Here is a 12,807-nt window from a genome sequence, read left to right as displayed (position 1 = left end):
TAAGCATGAGATATTGAACATTATTTTTATAAAAAATAAGAAATCTTAAAAAAAATTGAAAATCTTTAAGATATTGATTTTGATGATAAGAAATGAATAGTTCTAATTCAAATCAATACTAAACGTACTGACCTTTTCCTTATGAAATGATTTAAAAATATATTTGCATTAAGAATTAGAATATTGAAATATTTGTGGGTGAGATTTTAACAATAAATCCAAGTAAGAATTTTTGAAGACTTAAGCAAGAAAAATTTCTAGGACGAAATTTTTTTTAGAGAGGAAGAATGTTATAACCCAGTCCAAAGGCCCACAAAGTCCAATTGAAAAAAAAAAAAGAATAAGACTCCCGATGGGAGTCCTCTTCTCTGATGAAGGGGAGTTTGAATCAAACTCTTGGGCTCCTCTATAAGACGAGACCCTCGTTCCCTCCCTTCCATGAATATCCACCGTCAAGAAGAAGTCGAGCCCTCTTCCTCTCTCGCCATCTTCCTCTCTCTATTCATCTCTCTTATTTTGGATGATCATCACCATGTTCGAGGAATTTTGGACTGAGCATCACTGAAATCAGATAAAAATCTCTTAAAGAAGCCCTTCATCAAGTTCTTGTGATTATTAAGATGAATTTCAATTGGTTTATTTGCTGATTTTGGAAAAAAAAAGTCAGATCTCAAGTGCCCTATTTTCTCTCTCTGTGTTTGATTTGAATCTAATGTCGTCCGTCGTCGTTGATCATCAAATCGAAGATTTATGATCTCATCGTCATGAGCCGCACCTCCGGCCATCTTCCTCAGCCTTTGAATCTCAATTTTTGCCCGATAATCGTTGGATTTCTTTTGAAAAAGATTGTCCTCTATTTCAGACTGTTCCGCCTCTCTTTTCCTTTAATTTTTCGACATCGGTGATCACCGCCGATCACCAGTTTTGCTTCCTCCAGATTGTGGTGTCATAGCCCTCCTACCGTCGGCCACCATCGTGCCGACCGCGGCCTTTGATCCATCGAACAAGAGAGGGACCACACAGTCCCTGTTTTTGCCCAAAAAAACCAAAGGAAGAAGAAGAAGGAAGAAAGAAAAAAAAAAGAAAAAGAAAAAAAAAGAAAAAAAAAAGAGAATTTTCTCTCTCCTCTCTTTCTCTTTTCCTCTCTCTAGAACTTCTCTTTCTCTCTCTAGTTTCTCTCTCCACTTCTCTCTCTAGAATTTTCTCTCTCTAGTTTATTTCTCTCTCCTCAGATTTTTTAAAATTTTGAAAAAAATGATGATGAATTTAAATGATCCTAATGATGCATTTTGATCTGTGATCGTCAGACAGTATACCGACACCTACTTTGATCAGATCAGATGCTTTAAATTTTATTTTTCATGATTTTATTGAATTATTCATATGATAATTTCAGCATTTTTTGATTAAATTATCTTCATCTAATCGATCGAATTTGTTGAACCATATCATCTGATTAGTCCAGATGAATTTCTCTCTCTAGAATTGTACCTCATAAATTCTCTCTCCTTTGATTTTCTCTCTCCATTTGATTTACGAACCCAATAAAAGAATCTCGATCCTATCACTTTGAAAATTTGATTTGATCCGGTAGCCAAACTTTTGACCATCTATGTCCTAATTAGATTTTGACCAGATAAAATTAGATGATTGGACCAATCTGGATGATGGGATACAGGTGTCCATCAATTCTATCTTTTTAATTATTCATGTCCTTTCTAATTATTGAAATTGATTCTATATAGGATTATGAATGTTTGATCATGGGATATCGTGATATGATCTATGAATAAAAGATGTTGGAAGAAAATTTATAGAATTATGTGGATTTGTTGGAATGCGTATGAGGTAAGTAATGTTTCACTTTTTTTGGATCTATTGATAAATTATAATATATTTTCTGACATGATTTGTGAAACCATGCGTAAATTGGATGAATGATATTTTGTTATAACAAATATCTTATTTTGATATGATATGATGAAGCATGATTGAACATGTTGAATTTCATAATGCATTATATTGATTGATTTTGATACTGCATGATTATGTGTATTCCTCTTGAACTAGAACAAGAATATAAATATAAAAAATTTTGATATAAAAATAATATGAATTGACAACCTAACTATGTAAAGGACCCCACCAATAGAAGCATATACGTTGGTAATTGATTTGTCTTAAGAGTTTATGTCGCCAGCGAAACCAGCGACATATCGCCAGCGAGACCAGTGGTTTCGAAAGACTTTGCTGCCAGATGATTCGTAGCTCACCGCAAGATGATACGCATTGTTATGATCCTGCTATAGAAAAAATATGGTCATAGCTCATGGTTGATGATAAGAACTTAAGAATGAAAGAAATTAAAATCTCAAAAGAAACTCGATTTTTAAAAAAAAAAATGAATTTAGCATAAATTGTATTGCATAATTGAAATTGATTTCGAATTGATGAAGTCTATATACTTATTTTCTATGAATAATTATTTACTTTAATGTCTGATGAAATCTGCTGAAAGTGATCATTGTTTACTGGACTGTCTAGCTCATTACCTCTTATTTTTACTGTTTTTACAGATATTGAGGAATTAAGATGATACAAGATATGAATGGAAGAGTGATAAGAAGTAGAACCTCCATACTTTTATTTTAGACTGAAAGTCTTATTGAATTTGATGTAAGGTGTATTGAACATTATTGAATTTATTGAGATATTAAAGTTGGAATTTAGATTGTTATGTTTTGGATTTAAATTATTGACTAATTATTCCGCTGTTGTTTTAGGATAGCATGATAAGATGCTTTGCATGCTTATAGGGAGAATTTTCTATGAGTATGCGACGGTTATCATAACTTTCAGCTTGCGATCTCGGATCAAGAATGTGACAAAGCTGCTCTCCAGTTCGGATGCCATTTGGTCAAATTAGATTATGAGTACCTAATAGTTGCAAAAAAAAGTCAGAATGAGGGCCAAAAAGAGCCCAGTGAAACTCTCTTCTATTTGGAAGAACAGTAGTAGGGAATAGGGATCCTGAAGTATTTTGGAAATGTACAGCCTTCAACCTAGGCGATGGAAGTTGTATCAGATTCTAGGAGGATACTTGGATTGGATCGACTCTACCTGCTCTCTTTTCCAGTAATCTTTTCTCTAGAGATCTTAAAGAGAATGTTTTGGTGGTCTCTTAATAGTGCCGGAGAACTCATGGTTGGAGGATTAGATTGTGTGATCCTCTTACCAAACAGTAGTCTGTTCAACTTGATTGTCTACTTGAGCTCCTCATCCCCATTTCTCCATCTGGAGAGGTTGATGCCTCTGCTCGAAAGCTTACTAGGAATGACCTTCTCACTATAAACTCCTATTGCAAATTCATAACAGAGGGGGTCTCTTCTACCCTTTCTATAGAGTTATTTGGAAAGCAACAGTTTCGAAAAAGGTCAAGGTCTTCCTTTGGCTTGCCATGAAGACCAAGCTCCACAAAGGGGAGATCCTTTCGAGAAAAGGATGGTCCATAAGCTCTGGATGCCGGCTTTGTGGAAGTAATGATGAATCCATTTCTCATCAAATCCTGAGATGCCCTTTATTAGGAGTATTTGGTCCATTTCAAAAACTTGCTTGAACTTGAGAAGCCATCCTTCCAACCTTCTCTCTTTGGACCTCATGATGGCGCAAGAATTTTCAGCAGATCAGTTAGGAGAACTTGGAAGTTGGAACCAGCTTGTGATGGCATTGTTTTGGCACATTTGACATGAAAGAAATGGAAGAATCTTCCTCAAAAGGAAAAGCTCCATCTATGCCTATGGAAGAATCTTCGCTCGAAGATGGGGATTGACGGCCATATGAAGATCTGTAACTCCTTGTCTTACTTGGTTCCTTCACAATGGTCTTAGTCCTGTAGAGTTTCTTTGGCACATTTGATTTGTTTGTTTGCTTCCACTGTAATCTCAGGATTGCCTGTAAACTCTTGTTTCGCCCTTTTCACTCCTCTATACATTCACTTAAAAAAAAAAAAACGAACTCTGGTTTGCTCTAACCAGGGTTGGGTAAACTAAAATAGCGAATGGACCAGGATACACTATCAAAAGAGATTTCTGGATGTGAATGTAAAATATAGAAAACACAAGGATTAAGATGAAATAACTTGAGACTTCAGGGATGAATCTGCAAGAAAGGACAAAATGTTTTTCCTTTTAGACATGCATCTCTATGAGTCACCTTTATTGCATTGAATGGATGTTTATTTAGTGGACATGAATATAAGCAAAATTCAAAATTTTTATCCATCTACATATTTCTTGGTGCTGCCTTTTTTTTTTTCTTTGCATACTTGGAAAATAAATAATTGAAAAAAATAGTGCTTAGCAACTTTTTTTCTTATATATATTTTTTTTCAATGATTTCAACCCGCAGGTAACACAAGAAACATTACATGGAATAGATTTGCTTTTGGTCCATAGTCCATGTGCTATCCTACACAAAGCACTCCAAAGATACACATCCAGCAGGATTCTCCATGCCATGTACCACAGAAACATATTTCAAGGGACTTGTAAACTGACCATATCCATTATACCATGAAGATATTATCCAATTGCTGACCCTCTACAATATTAGAAATACAACTGTTCTTACTTACTAGCTAGAGGTCTTAACTATATATATATATATATTCATTTTACAGCACTGAGCTTGATAGTCCTAAATGAATCATGAAATGAGGGCTAGCTTTCCGACCAAGTACACATTTGGATCAGGCCTAGTCTAAATCAAGCTTGAAAAATTTTTCAGTTCTACCAAACTTGGAGCACTCATTGTCATCTGTTGAATCCATTTCTTTCATACAATATTATTTAGTGAACAATGACTCCCCTATGTCAAGGCTGTGAGTTAAGAGTCATGAACTTATCACATAATCGCTGATCGCTATGCATGCAAACAACCAGTTTCATAGCACTGTGAACCAAATCATTCCTCCATGTTTTGGGAAAAAATTCCTGCTAGTTACCATGGCTAATCTTAATTTTCTTACATAAGGAGAGGTCAAAATGAAGTTTAACAGTGCTGTGATGGCATGCTAGCGTTCATGAAGGTAAAGCTGTTTGATAAAAACCATCATTCAGATATTGGTCATGTTTAAAAACAAATAGCAAAAGCATGTTCAAAAGATCAAATGCTCTGCTAGTCTATATTTCTATATGATGTTGCTTCGAATAGTGAGAACTACATCATCTCAAGCAGCATCATAATTCAAATATAAATACTTCCTATCAAATTGAAGCAAGCAACTTAGAGATCCAAATCAATAATCAAGACCTCTTCCCCAAGCAGTGAGCAGCATGGATTGTGGCCTCGCGGTAGCACATCAGTTGAATTGCAGAGAGAGAGAGAGAGAGAGAGAGAGAGAGGTCACCTGAAAAGATAAACAACCAGGAACGAGAAATGCATTAGTGAAAAAAAAAAAAGAAGTTGTTCACGGATTTGACTGAAGGCGACATCTGACCCTATTAACAGCAATCTGAAATGTTCTGTCCCAAAGGAAACAAATGCAGAAGAAATTGAAACCAAATGCAACTGGGGTCTGTTGGGTGCTGATGAAGAGTATTGGCTTCTGCAATGAAAAACTCTTTTCTTGACCAAGCCTTGATGATTGTAGGTACCATGGAAATTTGTCATGTAGAATGAATAACTGTGATTCATAAAGATGTATACTCGTACAGCCTAAGCGTGTCCATTTTAGAAGTGCAATAACTTATTTGAAATGGGGAATGACATCTGAATCTAAAAGACGCAAAAAATCCAAAATGTCTCATTAGAAGAGAGAAGAACAGTTCCTGTTAAAAGAAAAAAAACAGAAGGTTGAAAGCGCATCAAAATGCAGATAATATCTCATTAAAAGGGAGATCAAGAGTTTAGAGACTTTCCAATCATATGCTTAAAAATGACCAAATGAATGATAACTGAATGTAAAAGATGCAAAAAATCCAGATTATCTCAGTAAAAAAGAGAAGACAAGGTTTGAGACTCTCCACTCTTCTAGTAGAGAAGGACCTAATGCAAATTTTAGTCCAGTAAGTTCCACATCCTGAGATTTATATCAAAGATAATCTAATCTAAGCTATGCTCTAATATTGTCCCTACGGAGTACAAAAAGACTGCACTTGAGCCCCAAGAAAATCCTCTCCGAAAATCTGAAGTCATTGACAATTGGAACAAGGCCATACTGGTCTATCGTGAATATGACATGGAATGCAAATCAGCATGGTCAAACTTCTGAAACAAGCTCCCAGTGCCTATTTGCTCCATGTTGTCACATTGCATGGAGTCCCTTGATTCTAATGTAGAGTTTGTTCCATCAGTACTTTGGACAGCACCATCCAATCCATTGGGGGATTATGGTTGTGAATCCGGTACCGCTGTTAAGAAAAGGAGTGACCCAACAGAGTTTACTTTGGAGAGAAGCCTGGACTCATCAGAGACAAATGCATCTAGATCACTAGAGTCACTCAATAATTGCTCCTCGATTGATTGTAGATCTTGTATGCCAGCATGGGAATTTTCTATTTCAGTTGCATGAGTTAATGAGTTATCAGCAGAGATGTGTCGAGGAAGAAAATTAGGAGCTGTGGCTGCATAGGCACCCGAGTATAGTTGTTGGGTTTGGTGCTCCCTTATGTCATCAACCCCTCTCAAACTTTGAATTTCTTGATTGCAAATTTGAGTCATTTTGCTCAGGATAGGGTTCATTGTGGAATTGGCATTGTTAAGCGCAAAGTCGTCTGCTTCATTCAAAAAGTAAGAAAAGGAAAAAGAGAGAGAAAAAAGGAAACTCTTAGCTAGAGATCATGGTAGTAGAATATAGCATTGATGAAATGAAGGGTTAATGAATCAATGATTTACCCAAGTAGGATGTCCCTGGATTCAGAGCACTTGTGGCTTGATACATAGTTGGTGGGAACTCTACGACTTGAGAAGGAAAAGAAAGAAACAATTAGCATTTGTATCTTGGTTTAGTGACTAGATGTTTAAGATAATTTACCTGAACTTGGTGAATTCATATGTATAGCTTCAGGTGCTGGTTTCAGCAGTGAAACTGAATAGTTGGCACCAACTGATGGACCAAGAGAATCAAAAGTCTGGATACAAGTAGGACCATTCATGCTCCCATGATTGCTAATATAATGTAGATGAGGTGGATACCAGTTGCTGGACAGTTGATTGAACGAAGGTGGAAATCTTGGGTTGAGCATGCCTACATCTTGCATCTCACTCCTAATGGTCTCAAAAAATGAAGAATCATGGCTTGGAAAAGCTCTCTGACTCATTGTCAATAGCCGATTATCACCACATAAAAGCCTTTCATAATGTTTCTCCAAAATTCCTTCTGGAAACTCAAGATGGTGCCTCCTGAAGGAAAGAAAATGAGAATGAGAAACAAGCTATGAGAATATTACAAAAACCTTACCAAAGAAGTTATTGTTTTATTTTTTATTTGTTCTTCACATGTTCGGAAGCTCCTCCCATAGAAGTGGTTTAACATAGACTGAACATTGACGGACTGAAGATCTAAATCAAAAGACTTACCTACTTCAACAATAATGAAGTGCATTCTTCTCACAAAAAAAAAAAAAAGAAAAAAAGAAGTATATTCCAACAAATATAGAAATATTTGAAGGTGTAAAATTCATGAAAAGCTTAGGAAAAAGCTCTAAGAAAGTGATGTCAATTTAATCTTTATAGACCTGTATATGGTTGCATTCCCTCCAGTAAAATCAGAACAAGCTTCCCAATTAGTATGCTTTCTTGGCTGTGGATTTACTTCATTAAAGAACATCGGCTGCTGCCTTAACTGCAGTATGCACCAAATACCCCAGTTATCAACCCAAGCAAGTCTTCCAAATTTTGTTATTAAAAAATCAAATTGTTAAGAAATATCAACCAAACACTCGAAGCCAAGAATTAGTTCAAAACATGTCTAAGACAATAAAAGTAATCAATACAGTAAGAATGGAGCAAACTTAGTCAATGGAATAAGATGATGTTTAAAAAAAATCATCTAACCTCAACTTCCAGAATGCCAGGTTGATCCTCCATGAAACGTGCTCTGATTGCTGAGATGTCAGGCCATTGGATCTCAAGCTTTTTTTTCAATCCACTTTCTAATATCTCCCACACAAGTTTTCGCTTAGCATAGTAAAACTTAGCTACAATATCACTTTCATTTCTTGACTCTCTCTAAAATTATGAAATATAGTTTAAAAAAAAATGTTAGATGTTAAACAGTAAAACTACGTAGCAAGTTTTGTCTCGAGTATTTGCTTCTAACTTGATCTATTGAGTCAAAGTATAATATTACCTCCCAAGAGCCGATCTTGAGTTTTGTTGCAGGAAAATTTGAAGCCTTCCATTTTATAGGTGTAGGTTGGGTATCATAGTTATCATTTCTAGTTTTCTGTTTTTCTATATTAGTACGCACAGTTGGTTCATTATGAGGAGTGGTCTTCTCCTGAAATAGCTTCATATGAATGAGATCCAAGAAAGTTTGGGTTTTGCATAAATTCAGACCTAGAGGACTTGGTACCCCTGTCATATTGGCGCATGAATCTATCTGCATCAAGAAAATATAGATAAAATGGTATAAAATTATCTATCTGAGAAATAAGAAATTCTAGCAAAAACCAACCATAGAGACATTAGAAGAAAGCCAAACTTAGTTAATGTTGTAATACAAATAATTATCTGTTAAAGCATCCCTTACATCACTACACTGCCCCTGGAATTTGACTGGCTTTACACAAGAACTGCTGTGAGTCTACTTACACTTCTCCAAGGCTGATTATTAGGCAAGCTGCCAATTTAATGAATTTCTTGAGAGATCCAAAACATCTTCAAAGTCTGTTGCATCTTCAACTCACTGGGGATTGCTCTGTGGTGCTCACCACACTTGTTCTCATATTCTTGTCAGGTGGGTCCTCGCCAGTCAGGTGTCTTCATGATAAATTTTGATGGAGGTGTTGAGACCAGTGGTGCAAGTGCTGGTTTTGTTGTGCATTATTATGAACGGAAGGCTTTGCTTCTTGGGGGCCTCATCTTTCTGTAATTGTTTGGTCACAAAAGCTGAGCTTCGAGGAGCTTGGGAGGGTTTGAGGTCTGCTATTTATTAGGCTTCTTCATGCAGATTCATTTGTTCCATTCCAAATCAAGGTAACTAAATTAACTTGACCCACTCAGTTTCACGCTTCAACATCAGCAAAGGATCTAATTTACTTTTTCTCAGCCCTACCAAACTTCCCATGTTCCTAATCCCTATCTTCCTAAGAACAATACACATCCCCTAAATGAATCTATTTTCAATTTTTCTTCTTGAGTACATAAAACCTGATCAAAATAACAACTAGATGTTTGTGATATCAAAAGATAAGAGATGAGTTTTTTCTCACAATTCACGATTCATTTGACAGTAATGGAGCTTAATATTTGCTAAATGATTTATATTTCATTTCATTTACATCTTGCACTTGAAAAGATTATATTATGATGAAAACATGTATTGCTTTTCAAAAATAAATAAAGAATATCCAGAGTAGCTAGATATATCCTGTCACCAATACATTTGAGGAGATATAAAACATAAAGTCCATGAAAGTTTAGAAAGAAAATTGTACGACAAAAACCTGTAGTGTGTGCATGTGTGTGTGTGTGTATATTGAATTAATGCAACTAATTGGTTGACTTATACATATTATTGATATCCTAGGTAACTTGAATGGCAAATTAAAAAAGGGAGGGAAGGGAATAACTTGAATAAACTATGATTAAAAAAAAGAGTAAATTTTTATCGTGTTCATATGTTTTTAAGTATTATTAAGATTTTCTACATATATATTTGTGAAATGATGGATAATTCTACTACCATCTTTAGGCCTTGAATATGAAACGTAAATTATTGATCTCCTGATTTTATAATTGAGTCTAGATATATTCTTAGCTGCAACACTTCCCACCCCCACCCGTAAAAAAAAAAACGTCAAAAAAAAAAAAAAAACTTTGTCACTAACGAATGAGAACTAATATTTTTGTCTCTTGGCTTTCTAGTACTAGAACACAAAGTGACAAATATGTATATCTAGATGGAGTTGCATATAGGTAAAGCTTGGATACAAAATTAATTAATTAAGCAAGATTATAAACATAAAACATGAACACCAAGTTAATCATCATTTATAGTCCTTCTTGGGGCCTTGTTTAGAGTTTTCACCTATAGCTGATTTTGATTTAATGGGAAAAGGATTAGTCAATGTTGCTTATGATTGTAAAGTGTCATAGCTAATCAAATCATGAACATCAAAGGACAACGCTCAAATGTAATAATTGGCTTACTTGCATTGTGGCCTATCACAGCTCAATTGATGGTTTTTTTTGTTTTTCAAAGACTTTTCTTCTCCAAGTCACGATTAGCAACAAAGTTGAGGCCAATGTTTGCCATATCAATATTGAATTGGTATGAAGTTCTGTACTGTATCGGCACTCAATGTGCCTTACTGGCTCATACCATACCACATACTGACACTATAATAAGATGGAACCCATATAAGGTCTGGTACCGAGATAGCAAATCTTGGTCGAGACTATGGTTTGCCATATCAGTTGGCATCGTGCCGTACAAGTCCATATTATACCGTACCAGCACCGAACCAGTATGCAGTATAGTACTGCAACCGAATCGGTATGCAGTGTTGTGCCAAATTAACACTTGGTGCAATACCTGAAGATGCTGGAGAAGAGGAGACTTTAGAAGGAGGGAGAGTGGAAGAAAACCAAAAAGAAAAGAAACCCTCAGACCTGTACATGATGGTCCTATCATTTCTCATTTATCTGCTACATATGTCAGTGTATGTCTGCTCAGTGTTCACAGTACCAGTAAAAAGACCTAACATGACATATTTTTTCAGATAAAGTCATACAAATTAATATCAAAATTTTACCAGCAGATCTAAAATTTATCCTGGCCATCCAATTGGATCCAGTCACTAAAGAGAGAAAGCTAGTAATCCAGCAAAAAGAGAGAACTTTTTATATCTTTATATATTTAAAAACAAGGCACAGACCTTTTGCCTCTTGCAATTTGGCTCTGGCTCTTCAGGACTTTCATATGCATTCCCATCCAAACCAAGAAGTACCTCATCGAGTATACTGTTATAGCTCCCCTCTTTCTCAGCCAATTCAAAACTTTCTTCTGACTCAACATATTCAGTCATGATCTTTAAAAAAAAAAAAAAACGATAAATCATATACCATCTACAACCATTTAACCAATCTTAAAGAACAGATATCTAATGGATTGAGATTTTTTTTTTCTAGAGAGAGAGAGAGAGAGAGAGAGAGAGAACCTTTATAAATGGCAAGTTTTTTAAGCAACATTGGCAACAATACCGAATATAATGACCCAGTTTTCTATCTGAATGAGGTAAGTCCCATGCATAAAAACAGGATTTTGAAGCAATATTGAAGCAATACCTGACAATAAAACGATTTTTTATAAGCAGGATTTCAAAGCTATCCACCCAAGAGTTCCGACCACAAAAATACTTTCTAATGGGATGACTTTAGATGAAGAAAGAAAACATAGAGCCGAGAAGCGCCAATAGAGAAGCTTTTGCAAGCAAACACTGGATCTACTCCCAAGGACATCGTAGAATAAAGAGCTAGCAACCAGAGACAAGGGAAAACCAACTTATAATCCAATAATCAGAGAAAACCGACAACAAAATCCAACCTTTTTACTAGAATCAACTCTCAATGAGATCAAAGGAAACATGAAAAAAAAAAAGAAAGAAAAAACAAAAAGAAAGCCGTCAGGGAACAAAGGAAGAAGAGGAACTCTGTTTCAAGATAGGGGAGACCGTAGGATGGCAACAGAGTCGTTGGAAGGGAAGCAAGGCAATGGGAGGAGGGGTTGGGTGGGGTGGGCGGGGTGCTTGCTTGGCTCACCAAAGGTCCTGTTTAATACCCGTTGGACAGTGGCCCCTTCCGAGAGGCGGTGCATGCGGATGTGCGGGCCGGGAGAGTAAACGGTTGAGATTGAAGCGGCAAAAATCGGACAGTCTGGTCCGACTTCTCGTATGCGACCTGCTCGCAAGATACTGTGGTTTTATCCTTGTTTGAGGAGTTGACGTAGGGACGAGGGGGGGTGCAGTTCTTGGATTTTGATTTCGGTGCTGCGCAACTTTTTTCTTACTTCTAATTGTATGTACGACACCTGTCCATTTTTTGGAGGGAAAAATGGTGCAGTGAGTGCAGGTACACAAATGGGAGTCAGCATAATAAGAAACTGAGTTGCAGCACATTCTGGCCCACTTTGTGCTAGAGTCTACAGAGAACATAATTTGTCAACTAGTAAATATTATTTATAATCATGATTTGCAATAATTTATATCTTAATGCTATGTATATTTTTTCCTAGAATATAAAGTTATATACCAAGTCTTTGTTTGCCTTGTTTTGTGAATTGATGCACGAATTTTTTTTGTTGAAGCTTAGGTGCGCAACATACATGATAAATTTTTTGTTATTTATTGGATAGAGAACTTGACTTCACATTTGAAAAGACATATGCATACTTTCAGTGAATCTTGAAATATGTACTAATGATGAGATTTAAAGTAAATAGATTATTTATTATTCAATACATTATTTTAATTTTTATAATCCATTACTGGTGGAGCATTATTTGAATATGATTTGCACTTTGACAATATATGCAAATCATCGGTTTGGATCCAATCAAATTTTAATTATTTGATGTATACTTTT

General features: G+C 35.7%; 1 protein-coding gene across 2 annotated transcripts; it reads right to left on the bottom strand.

Annotated features, from left to right (window-relative positions):
* Positions 1-5,045: 5,045 nt before the first annotated feature.
* Positions 5,046-11,954, bottom strand: LOC140850824 (uncharacterized). 2 transcript variants are annotated; one of them, XM_073257656.1, is made up of 8 exons: positions 11,385-11,954; positions 11,103-11,255; positions 8,351-8,602; positions 8,056-8,229; positions 7,737-7,843; positions 7,034-7,401; positions 6,895-6,960; positions 5,046-6,773 (listed from the first exon to the last, which is right to left on the bottom strand). In XM_073257656.1, exons 2-8 carry the CDS (start codon positions 11,250-11,252, stop codon positions 6,388-6,390), a joined length of 1,503 nt encoding a protein of 500 aa, XP_073113757.1. In that variant the 5' UTR covers positions 11,253-11,255; positions 11,385-11,954; the 3' UTR covers positions 5,046-6,387. The 2 variants fall into 2 exon arrangements, with proteins under 2 accessions (XP_073113757.1, XP_073113758.1); XM_073257657.1 differs by having other exon boundaries at positions 11,512-11,954.
* Between the last annotated feature and the right edge of the window lie 853 nt (positions 11,955-12,807).

Source organism: Elaeis guineensis, chromosome 5, assembly GCF_000442705.2.
Source record: "Elaeis guineensis isolate ETL-2024a chromosome 5, EG11, whole genome shotgun sequence".
Classification (NCBI taxonomy): Eukaryota; Viridiplantae; Streptophyta; class Magnoliopsida; order Arecales; family Arecaceae; genus Elaeis; species Elaeis guineensis.
This window is presented reverse-complemented; position numbering and strand designations above follow the sequence as displayed.